Genomic DNA, 12752 nt, shown 5'->3' on the forward strand with positions numbered 1-12752 from the left:
ATATAAATGAAATTGCTTGTCAGAGATCTGCCAGCTTATCCTCAGGATTCTGGTTCCTTGGTAACAGTTGATGACGCTCCTGGTTAAATACAGGTCTCAGGCCCTGCTCACTGTCTTTGCTAGTGTGAAGCTCTCCCTGTTTCCCCCCCCCGACCTCATCATCATCTTGTGTTCCTTACCTTTTACAAATCGACATTCCCTCACCTTTCTCACATCTTTCCCTCCCCGCAGTCATTAGTATTGTTTTCCATCCCCATGTCTCTCCTCCTGCTCTAGGATTTGATCTCAAGTCTCCCTGGCTCACTGCAATGTTGAGGCTCTTTGAAACCTTGGGCCCTGCTACTACTTTATGTATCTCTTGTTTTAATCTGACCCTGATTTGACATCTGTAGTGCCTAACTATTCCTTGTGTTGCCTTTAAGTATTTGATGGCATGGATTGCTACTGAGGAATCTCTGAATCCTAAATTGAGTTGTTGCCAGGCAAAACAAACCCTGCCAGCTAAGATCTCAAATTGTATTGATGTGACATGGTGTGGTTATGCAGTCTCTAAACAGTGTCTCTCTTTTTGTTCTCTTTTTAAGGTTCAGTAACTGATAAGCCTTCAGGCCAGGGTAATTCAGGAAGGAAAGGTGAGTAGAGTTCTGTGCTTTAGTAAAATGTTTCTTTAACTAGGGCTGCCTGGCCAGGTCTCTTGAGATGGAGTAGAGCTTTGTATTGCAACAAACAGGCCTAGGAAGACTCTTAACAGGCTTTCAAATGTACTCCAAAAACATGTGGAATAAAGCACAATCCAATTCAGTGCACCACCCTTATGGGGTAAACTGTATATACCTTGTCCTCAGCATCTGAAACATAGGGCCCTGCTACATGTTCAAATTAAAGCTTGATAGAAAACAGCTATAGAGTTATTACACATTTTCAAACACTGACTTTGTAGCTGGTTGACACTCTTTATAGCTTGATAGTCATTTTTATCATGTGATAATTACTTTGCATGTGTGGCTGGTTTAAATTTATTGTGCAATCAACCAGTTAATTGCATAATATATGTAACGTGTAGCAGGAACTGTAGGATATTAAAGCAGATTGTTCCAAAGGAGCAAAATTAACCTTCATGTGCTTAGTTTACTATTGAAGCTTGTACTCTGCACTTACAGAAAAAAGATGAGGGCACAAGGCTGGGGAGGCAGGAGGTTGGTGTGAGGAGGGATCTGCACATGTTCTGTATTGGGTAGGACTCTCACTGAGTTCAATGGAAGCAGGTTTCTGTTTTCTGAATGCTTTTGCAAATCACACCCTTAGGTCCTTTTAGTGCTTTCCTGCAGCACAAGTTAAATGAATTCTTTGCCATTCCTCCCTTCCCGTATGGCTCCCTCCTGCCTTCCCGTATGGCTCCCTCCGTATGGCTCATCCTCACTGAAGTGCTAAGTGCTAAAAATATCACATCTGTCTCTTCATGTTTATACACATTCCTTGTCTTTATAACATGCATCGAGCCAAATCATCTTGGACAAGATAACTGTGGAGCGGTAAGTATGAGAACTAATTGGCTTCTGTCTCTAACTGCACCATATACCCAGGCACTCTTTTCAGCATGGTCTTGGTTTGTCTCCTTGCAGTAGGAAAACAGTGCTCTACCAGCCTTGCTCCTGCTGTTGCAAATGAAGGCTGTTGCCTTGGACATCCCTGCTAGAATATCTGAATTGGGAATTTTCTTCTTCTTTTCTACAAATCACATCTGGTACCACATCACAAGAAAATGCCTGCCTTGCAGCTTAGGGAAGGTCTACACAAGACAGTGCAGCACTGCATGGGTACTGAACTGAAACCATTCAGGCTTAATCCAAATATTCCTGCAAAGTACAGCATTGTGTTGCATAGACATAACCTTAAACTCTAGTTAGAGTAGTTTTTTCTATGGAAGGCTGTCAGACTGGATTAGCCTTCCCTCCCACTCCCCCTCAACTCAAAATTATGGTAACTTACCTTAGGAGTCACCTTTTATTTAAGTCTTTGGAGAAAAGGAGCGATGCTGCATTTTGAAAAAAATCACTCTTTTATTTTTAGTTATATTCAAACATGGATTTATTTAATATTATAATTAAATAGTTATTTATAATATTGTGTATAGTTAATATTTAATGCTTAATATTATATTTAGAGACAGATAGATAGATGTGTGTGTAGAGCTGTATATAGATCTGTAGATGGATATCAGTCTGTCAAAGACAGAATACTGGGCTAAACAGACCATTGCTCTGATCCAGCATGGTGCTTTTTATGGTTCTAAACCAAAGCTAAGCCCCAAGCAGGTACGTGATTTGCTTGCACTACAGGCCAGACCTGCAAGTAGAGTATTAACAGACACCCAAACATATTATTAATACTTGTGTTATACAGAGCTTCAGGTTTAACACATAATCACACATTTACAGAGGTATGCCTTTGCCTAAATAAGAAAAAAGTGGACCACATACATTCTTAATTAGAAGCACTGAACATGTACAGTCTGCTGGTGGGTGAACAGGAGAGAGAAAGGCATTAACATATATATAAATACTTATAGTCTACATATGTATAGACATCTATATGTACAGTGCCATAGCAATGAAGTTTGGCACTTGGGGCAAAGCCTGCAGCGGTAGCCTGCCCTCACCCCCTGCACAGATCTGTGGGGCACATGCCCCACCCCATGCTTACTCAGGAGTACATACAGTGGCAGGAGCCACCCGTCCCCATGCCCCGCACAGATGAGCCACTCACTGCTCCAGGCAGGGCCTGTTGGTGCCCCTTCACTTTGGTGCCCAGGGCAGTCTCCCCACTTGCTTCCCCCCCTAGGTTTTAAGCTTGTCTCCTAATTTCAGTGGTACTCCCTAGTTCTAGTATTTTGGGAGTGGTAATATTGTAGTTGTTCTAGTCTCTTCTGCTGTCTGCCACTACCACTCTAATTTCCTCTGTTTTGGAGAAATGAAGAGAGAACCCATGCCCTTCATCTCCCTCTTTTATATAGTAGACTGGGGATGTTTGGGGAAAAAGGCAATGAGACCTGTGCAGTTGTTCTTAACAGATTAAATTCATCTGCATGTATTGGTTTTCCTTGTAGCTTTTGCAAAGTGGAGTTGTTGGAAGATGGGTATATCAAGCCAACAGTATGCTGCATTGCATTAACAGGAGTGTTGCTTGCAAATCAAGGGAAGTGATCCCTGGTGAGCCCTTACCTGGAGTACTGTGTCCAGTTTTGTATCGCAGACTTCAAGGAGGATGTGGACATTTTGGAAAGAGTACAGCAGAGGGTGACAAAATGATCAGGAGCCTGGGAGACGAGACTTATGAGGAAAGGCTGAAAGAACTAGTGTTATTTAACATGGAGAAGAGAAGACTGAGGGAGGATTTGAGAACAGTTTTCAATACCTGAAGGGTGATTATTATGGAGATGGGATTTTCTCTGTGGCTAGGGGCTACAGGACTGGGAGCAGTGGCGTCAAGTTGCAGCAGGGAAAATTTAGACTGGAGATTAGAAGGAACTTTTTGACTGACAGAGGTCAAGCATTGGAACAGGTACCTAGAGAAATTGTGGAATCACCATGCTTGACAACTTTCAAGAGCAGGTTGTCAGGGAGAGTTTAGTCAAGGATAATCTTCCCTTATGAGGTCCCTTCCAGCCCTACTTTCCTGGGATCCTATGATAAGCACGACTGCTAGTAAGTAACTCCTCCTTCCCTCTGCCTTGTTTTTAACAACCTCTGCCAGTTTTTTTTGGTCTGTATTCACATGCATATTTTAGCAAAAGCCATATGATGTGATGGTAGCTTATTCTGACCAGTCGTAACTTGTTAAAAACATTTAAGATGGCAAGTAGCAATCATTCTGTATTTGGTAAGAGATGCTTCATTCTTGTTATGTACAACAGGCCTGGAGAGAAGGAAACTGTTCATAATGAGATGGGATGAAAGTCCAGTGTTTCCATGACATGGCCTATGCTCAGATTTGCAGTTTTGGCTGTAGCCAGCCAATTCACATATAGACTAAATCACTGAGCGGTGGGTTCTGTTCTGTGGTTAACACGTACAATGGGGTTGGTCTGGCCAGTCACTGCTCAGGATTTATTTATTTATTTTATTATTACAGTTAAAAGAACCTGTAAAGAAGGAATACTGTCCGATAGAGATTGCTTTAGCTCTTCAGGGTCACAGACAGGAGGATTTTAATGTTACAAGTTTATTTGCAACACATTGCATAGATCTTAATCCCTACCGGCTAATGCTGGCCGTCCAAAATAAGGCAATGTCAGGGCTGCAGACTTCTCCAGGGGAGAAACTGAAGTTATGTTAGTTTGGAGTGCCCTTGGCCAGAACTGCTAGCCCAAACAGTCTTTATGTTTTGACTGAGACAATCTGCACCTCCTGATCCTTCTGTTTTTACTACTCTTTGTCTTTCATGGGGGGAGGAGGAGAGCTTGGAGGATGTTACCTTCAAAGAGTCTGTAGGTATCTATCAGCTTAAAATGGGCAGTATGGATTCTGCTGGAGACATACCTTTATTGAACTGGTTGAGAAGAGTGGAGAAGTTTCACTGCTCTGCTGCTGCAAATATGGGTGGTAAGGTTGAAGTTAGGGACTAGGCTTGACATTAAGATCTGGCAGTGACTCAAGTGTCTTTGACCCAATTAAGTTTTTACTGAATTCTTTGAATCTTTGTCTTGTTACTTTTCTTTTTTCATACCACAGCAAAGCCTGACATGAAGAAAGCAAAGTGATAAAGTTCCCTATCATATGAAGGCTGGAGCCTATTGTTTTGGCTAAGAACTGAAGTTCATGCCCTGACCCCTACCCTGGAGAATCAGATGCATAACAAAGACAGAAAAGAACATCTTAAGTATCTTATAAGTGTGCTCAAGATAAGAAGATCTTATAAGTGTGTTCCAGTATCTAATCTTCATTAGCAGAAAGGGCATGTAAGGAAACAGTTTTAGCTGCATGGATCCTTCCCCAGTCAGAAATACTCAGTTTTATATGGCAGAGTCTAAAACAAATATTGAAATAAAATCTTTCTTAACTCCTTTTTTTCTTAACCATCTGCAGGCTTGCTAAAGTTTTACCCATTAAATAGTAGAACCCCATCAGTGAATAAATGACTGCAATATTCTACACTTTCTGTAACTCTTTCATCTAAAGGTCTCCAAGTACTTTAGTCATTAATCCATTAAAGCTTTGAGCTAGGTAAGTAGAATAGTATCAGCAGAACTAATAGCCTGAGGTGCAGACATTAAGTGACTCCCTACAGCTGCACAGCAAGTCAGTGACAGAACTGGGGAGCTGGAAATAAAATTATTTTCTCTCTATACGTCCTTTTGTGTTGAGCTCCAGGCATGAGAGGGTGCTGTCTCCCAGACTGAGGGAATCCTCTGAACCCTTGCTGTGCAAGGACTTCATTTTTTTCTTCCCCCATTAGCAACAGTTGCTGGAAAATCCATTGCTGGAAATCTGTTCTTCTGTTTGCCTGTCACAAAGAAATGGTTGGCTGTATCTCTAAGGTTCTTCACCCTTTACTGGGGATACCTTAGTTCAAGAACAAGAAATTAGCCTGTTCTGTGTTCATGTACCTGCCAGTTTATATCTGTTTTCTCAAAAGCATGCTGCAAGACAGAATATGGGTGGTACTGCCTCTTCAGCAAATCTAGCCCTTTCAGTCTCATGTTGCTCTCACTTTTGAGATGAGGAGAATACCAAAGAAATGTTTCTAACCTCAGATACGCTGTGCTACAACACTGCAGTTTGACCATGGGGTTTTCTCAACCTGGTTCAGGTCTACAGTTGCAGGCCTCCTGGTACAATGGGCAGCAGTGCCAATTCAGTCTGGGCACAGTCACTTTTTGCCACACATTGAAGCTTGTTGAAAAATTGCTTGCACTTCCCATGGGATTATCCTTTTTTTTTTTCTTCCTGAGCCCTGTTCTGCAATGCTGGGTTGTATTCCTAGTCTCTTCAACTTTTTCTGCAGCAGGCATTACCAGGCTATTCGAGGACTAGCATTGAGTCTATTCTAGGATTCATGTGGCAGAGCAGACTAACCACTACCCTTCAGATACTGTCCAGAAGTCTAGTTTTGAATGTGACTCTGTACAAAGAAACCCCCACAACTGCTCGGGGCTAGTCTGTCCTCACGACTTCCAAGGTATTATGAAGACCTGGTATATACTGCCATGATAGCCTTAGCAAGTGCCTGTGGTTGGAAGGCAGGAGCTGGAGAAGTCCTGCTCCTCCTCTTTCCTGGCCTACATGTCTGGAGATTTGAGTCTGGAGGGACGGTCACAAGCTTTCTCCCCCTCACAGGGAAAGGGGGAACGAGTCTTCTGCCACCAGCATGGCAAGTTTTGTACCTGTGCAACCAGCTGAATTCTGCATTTGTATTGAGTTGCTCCTTCTTGTTTAGGCGCAGGTGTTGGACTCTAGAAAGTCTTTTTTTCTAAATAAAAATGGGGATGGGTCCCAATGCATCTTACCTAAAAGCTGGTATTCTTGTGACCCATAGTACCACTTCCTCAGATAGAGGTAGAAGAGAGTTTTCACAAGATCCTTCCAGTGAAGACCCCATCTTTTTTGCTTGAATATTGCTCTCTGGTGCCATTTGTTCTTTCTTATGTGTGCTTTGTGCTCTAATTTTTGGAGGAAGACTTTGCTTCAGATTGCTAGCCCTTTGCCATTAGGAACTTGTACCAATTTACTGCAGCTGCTCCGTACTTTTAATTACTTTGCTTTTAGTATAGAATGGTAGATGCTGCATCCAGTCCTATGCTGAAGTGTTCATGTTCTGAGGAACAGTTGAAATGCACCCTTGCAGCTGACGTGGTTGGATTTCTTCCCTGCCTGAAGAATGCAGAACGCTCTTTTCCAGCCAGCCAGAAACTGTGCCACAGGTTTAAAACAAAACGAGCAAACTCGTAAAACAAAACACAACTCCTCTTTTACTTCTGTGGAATGTCGGGGCTATCGGGGCTCAGAGCTCCAGCTTTCACATGTCAGAGCAATGAGCAGTATCGTCCCTACTCCTCAGGCAGTCTTTAGAAAGCAGATCGGTTAGGAGACGGTAAAGTAAACATATGCAGGTCCTTTCATTGTTGATCTCCATAAAACCCCTCCCTCCAACTGCCTGCTTAGAACTGGCACCAAAAAAGTGAATTAAGTGAAGAAAAGGATTAGAAGGGTATGACTTTCACTGAAGATGAAGAAGGTCTTGTGTTTGAAAGATTGTCTAACTCTATCCCAAGTAGACAGTTGGTCCAATAAAAAATAACATCCTAAGAAATCCTTGCCTCTCAATGAGAATCTAAGCATAGATCACTGCAAGTTGGCACTCTTCTGTTCTGAAAATTATTTTAGAGATGTTTAGATCATTATAAACTAGTCAGAGGGGATCAGCAGGCATTGGGGGAGTCACTGTTCCCCCGAGCACTGCCAGGAGTGACCAGGAATAACAGTCACAAGCTGGCAGAGGGTAGGTTTAGGTTAGACATCAGGAGGCGCTACTTCACGGTCAGGGCGGCTAGGGCCTGGAACCAACTTCCAAGGGATGTGGTGCTGGCTCCTACCCTGGGGGTTTTTAAGAGGAGGTTAGATGAACACCTTGCTGGGGTCGTTTGACCCCAGTACTCTTTCCTGCCATGGCAGGGGGTCGGACTAGATGATCTACTTAGGTCCCTTCCGACTCTAGAAACCCCTCCTGGATGTGTGCCAGCATAATTTTCTCGAGCAGCTTGCCTAGGATCGAGGTAAGACTAACCGGCCTATAGTTTCCTATAGGTAGGTCCTCCTTCCTACCTTTTTTGAAGATGGGGACCACGTTGGCCCTCTTCCAGTCCTCTGGTACCTCACCAGAGCACCACAAGTGCTCGTAAAGTTGTGCCAGGGGACTTGCAATGACCTCGGCCAGTTCCTTTAGAACTCTAGGGTGGAGATCATCCGGGCTGGCTGACTTGAATACGTCCAACCCCTCCAGGAGATCCCTAACTAAATCCTCGCTAACCCATGGCCCAGGTGTGCCTCCCCCGGGACCCGAGGGGGGCCCAGCAGGGAGGTGGCTGTTCTGGTCCCTACTTAGGAAGACAGAGGCAAAGAAATCCGTTAAGCATGTTAGCTTTGCCGTCTGGTGTGACGACCAAGTTTCCCATGGCATCCTGCAAGGGCCCCACATTACCCGGGACCTTCTTTTTACCCCCTACATATTTAAAAAAGTGCTTCTTATTGTCCTTAATCTGGGAAGCTAGTCCCAGTTCCATCTCTGCCTTGGCCTTCCTAACTACCCCCGTACATCCCCGAGCAACTACAGAATAGTCCTCCCTGGTGATGACCCCTTCTTTCCATTGGGTGTAAGCATCCTTTTTAGCAAGGAGACATTCCCGGATGCTTTTGGTGAGCCACGGAGGTTTGTGTGCTCTCCTGCTCCCTTTGATCCTTGTTGGGATTACCTTCCTTTGGGCTTTGGACACCTGGCTCCTCTCCCCTCCGGGACCTCAGCGCTTCTCCAACTATCCTCCTTAGCTTGTTGAAGTCTGCCCTCCTAAAATCTAGGTTCGCTGCCTTACTGCATGCCTTTGCCACCTTGCACTGGATGGTGAATTCCAGCAGGCGATGATCGCTGTCGCCCAGGTGGTCGAGCACCTGCAGCCCCCTCACCACGTCATCATCCATGGCCAGCAATAGGTCCAACAAGGCATCCCCCCTGGTGGGGCTGTGCACCTCCTGGGTTAGATGGACGTCCTGCACTCTGGCCAAGAACCTACGTGAGTGTTCAGACCTGGCTGACTGCTCTTCCCAGCAGATGTCCGGGAAGTTCAGGTCCCCCATGACTACTACATCCTTAGCCTTCACTACGTCTGTGAGCTGACCCAAGAATTCCCGGTCAAGCTCTTCTCCCTGGTTAGGAGGTCTGTAGTAAACTCCCACCGTTAAGTCTCTTTCCCCTCGACTGCCTTGTACTCTAACCCAAAGCACTTCAGAGTGCCCCTCCCCTGACTCCTTGCTAATTAACGAGGATGTGTATTCCTCCTTAATATAGAGCGCCACGCCCCCACCTCTCTTTCCTATCCTGTCCCTCCTGTACAGCCTATAGCCCTTGACATTGACCGCCCAATCATGCGTTTCGTCCCACCACGTTTCCGTAATCCCTACTATGTCCGGGCTGGTGTCAGCCAGCAGGAGGGTGAGTTCCTCCTGCTTGTTGCCCATACTACGAGTGTTTGTGTAGAGGCATTTGAGGCCTCCTGTGGGTGTGTGTCCCCCTAGTCCCAGCGTTACCCTGGCCCCTCTCTCTTACCTGTTTATTCGCTTTGCTCGTTGGTCTGGGCTGGGCTGTAGTTGTGGGTGCTGTTTGGTCTGGCAGTCTGATGTTTCCTCCGCCCTCATCTTCCCCTTCCCCCAACGAGCCTAGTTTAAAGCCCGCTGGAGGAGGTCCGCCAACCTGGAAGAGAACACACGCTTACCTTTAGTGTAATGCTCTAGATTTTTTTGGTTGGTTTTGTTTCTCTTTGCAAAGGAAGTCCAGCATTGGTGTTGGTAATTCCCTAACCTAGGGTGTAGATCCTGTGATGTTAATGGAATGTAATCAGGAATGGCCCCAGAGAAAGCAAAGCCTTCAGGTTCAAGAGCACCTTCCATTCTCCTTTGAAGAGGGTCCATAGGCAGCCAAGAGGGAAGAAGTCATGGAGCCAGATGGGGGACACAACAAAGAGTGTGGTCCTGTCCTGATATGTAGAACATTGATCTGGGAGGGAGGTTTCTGATTTCTGGATCATACTCCTAATTATTTTTTATGCATTTCATCCAATGATTGTTTAGTGTAACATGCATAACTAGAATTGGTAACAGGTGCCAAAACCAAGTGAAAAACCTCATTCCTGGCGAATTGATTGCATTTCTGCTCTTTATAGCTCTGGAAGGCAAGGGATTTGCGTAAGAGTCATTGAAGATCTTTTTTAGCTTTCAGCATCTTTAGTCCTAATAACAAGAGTAACTAATTTAACTTTTGAAACTGGTAATACATTGCCATTTTTAGAGGTTACTTTTCAAACAGCTACACTTCAGTGTCTGATACCAAACACTTAAGGCATGCACATGACTACTTACAAGAACAAAATAGTTCACACTTACACCCACAACCTCATACCCCTGTGGTGTCCCTCATCTCAGTGACTTGGCCTCACTGGGGTTAGGCATACAGAATTTCAGAATTGTGATGGAGCTGCAGTCTGTCAACTTGAGCATAGGGAAGCTGGAGGCAAATGTATAATTCTTGTGGAAGTTGCTGAGATGACAGCAACAGGGATTAAAGGATCCTTAAAATGGATAGAGTAGGGGAATGAAAGCTTTTCCTGCTGCATGCACATTTGCCTCTTCTGCCAACAGGTGTGAGTAGATCAATGCAGATGGCTGATGAAGGCAGTTGTCTGCTAGATTAAGTTCCTCAGGAACAGGTCCATGTCTGCTCTTGAGTGGTATAGTCTCTAACAGAGCACGGCCCTGATCCTTATTGGGCCTTTGTATGACATAGAAGTCACCCAAAAGCTGTTAGATGATGCTGGCTCTTGAGAATTACTGACCTGGCCTGGTTTCAAAATGGTGCTTTAGGCATAGTAGGCAATTTGTGATCACTGATCAGATGGAACTATCTTCTCCCTCTCTCGTAATCTCTCAGATAGAAATTAAGGAGTGCTGTTACAATAGCAGAAATGCTTTGAACCTCCCATGAGCCATGCATGTTTTGCAAGTACAGGTTCCTTTTTGCAACATGCTAGATCCTTTGGAGGTCCTGGACTGATTTCCTTGCAAATTTCTATTCGCTGTCATCACCCCCTTCCCTCCCCACACAACGCCCCCCCCGCCCCAAACAAGCAACCCTTGTTCATAAAATGAATATGAGCCACGGGTGTGATGCTACCATTAGCAGAGCAAACAATACGCTGGCATGCATCAACTGATACGTCTCAAGCAAAACTGAGGAAGTTATTCTCCCACTGTACTCGGCATTGGTGAGACTGTAGCTGGAGCACAGCATCCAGTTCTGGGTGCCACACTTCAAGAAGGATGTGGAGAAGCTTGAGAGAGTCTGAGTCATATGATTAGAGGCCTGAAAAGGAAGCCATACGAGGAAAGGCTAACAGATATGGGACTGTTCAGCCTAGAAAAGAGAAGACGTTGCAGGGATTTGGTGGCAGCTTACAAATATATCAGGGGAGAGCATAAGTGAACAGTTATTCACCAAAGTGCCCCAGGGGAAAACCAGGAGCAGTGGTCATGAAGTCCTAGAAGGAGGTTTCAGACTGAATATAAAGAAAAACTTCTTCCTGGTTCATGTGACCAGACTCCAGAATACACTCCCAGCAGGGGTGGTGCAGGCATCTACCCTGGAGACGTTCAGAAGGCGACTGAACACACACCTTGCTGGGGTTATTTGACTCCAGCGGTCTTTCCTGCCAACAGCAGGGGGGCTGGACCTGATGATCTTACAAGGTCCCTTCCAGCCCTAAACTTCTGTGAAACCTCCCCCACAACAGCCTTATGCAAAAACTGCTTTTTATAATTCCATAATCAAGTATTGAAAATTTTCAGGCTAGATGCAGACATGGGGGTAGGTGGTATGACTCCATTTGACATCTGTGGAGTTGTTCTTAATCCCATCAGCTCTGAGTTCTGCCCTTTGTGATCCCCTGCAAAATATGGGAGGGGGCAAATGTAGCCAGCTTCCCCTACCCTTCGTTCCCCTCATTTGCACACATGCGATACAGACGTAGCCAGCGAGGTATCCATTCTCTTTGCCTCCAAGGAAATGAAAAGGCGTATTGTAAGCCCAAGACTACTCTGGTTGTCAGCCAGGAATTAGTCCTCTAAAGGAGAAACAGCAAAGGGAGGGGGAAGAGGAGAGGGTGGTGGGGTGAAAGTACACTTTGAGAGATGGTTTTTGGGTTTTGGGTTTTTTTTGCCTGGGTTCAGTGCACATGGCTGAAGATGTAAAGGGGTGTCCTGCTTCCTGACCATGCAGGTGTCAGGGAAATTAGGGAAGGGAGCCTGTGTTCTTACACATGTGCATGTGTTGGGGGGAGCAGGGTCAAAAATTTAGACTATTTACTTAATCCTTTGGAATGGCTTTTCCTTTTCTGTTTTCTTTTTGTGTTTAACAGACTGCTTTACAGGAGACACGTGTGGTAATTAACACATGCAGCTGTAGAGCTTCAGCAGCCATATGCCTGAATTTCAAATGGCCATTGATCTAGGAAACTCGCTGCCAGCCCTACCCCCACTTCTGGTTCCTGTTCCATGAAGATGAGGGAATTTATAGAACTTTTTACCTTGAAGATACCAGAGCTAGAAGCAGAGGAGCTCAGTGTGTGTGGCTATAGGAGAAAGGGGTGGTCACTTTTTTTTTTTTTTAATAGCCCTCTTTTATATCAGAAGAAATCAGTAAATAAGTTCAAAAACTGATTACAGACCTGATCCTTACTAGCAGGGAAAGCTTATATGAAACTTTGAACATTCAGGACTCAGTTCAGCTTTGTTTTCCAGCTCAGCTCAAACAAATTAAAAGCAGTGCTGTAGAAAACGCTTTCTTTTTGCAAAATCAAATCCCCCCTTGTTTTAAACCAGTGCTTCCTTCTGTAGCCACGAAGGTCAAGTCTCTTGCAACTTTGAGATATAAAGGTGCTGTTCAGCGCAGATTTTGTGCAACGCTTGAGAAGGGGTCACAAAGGGCTTACAGAA

At 44.8% G+C, this 12752-nt stretch overlaps 1 protein-coding gene across 4 annotated transcripts in view; it reads left to right on the forward strand.

Annotated features, from left to right (window-relative positions):
• Nucleotides 1–12752, forward strand: part of SMOC1 (SPARC related modular calcium binding 1) — a 206513-nt gene that overhangs the window by 114760 nt on the left and 79001 nt on the right. For all 4 annotated transcript variants that reach the window (XM_090033239.1, XM_090033241.1, XM_090033243.1 and 1 more), the window contains exon 5: nucleotides 585–632. In XM_090033239.1, the coding sequence (XP_089889365.1) occupies nucleotides 585–632 (48 nt within the window). The remainder of the gene's footprint in view (nucleotides 1–584; nucleotides 633–12752) is intronic.

This window comes from Crocodylus siamensis, chromosome 2, assembly GCF_052110815.1.
Source record: "Crocodylus siamensis isolate JL-2025a chromosome 2, ASM5211081v1, whole genome shotgun sequence".
Lineage (NCBI taxonomy): Eukaryota > Metazoa > Chordata > Crocodylia > Crocodylidae > Crocodylus > Crocodylus siamensis.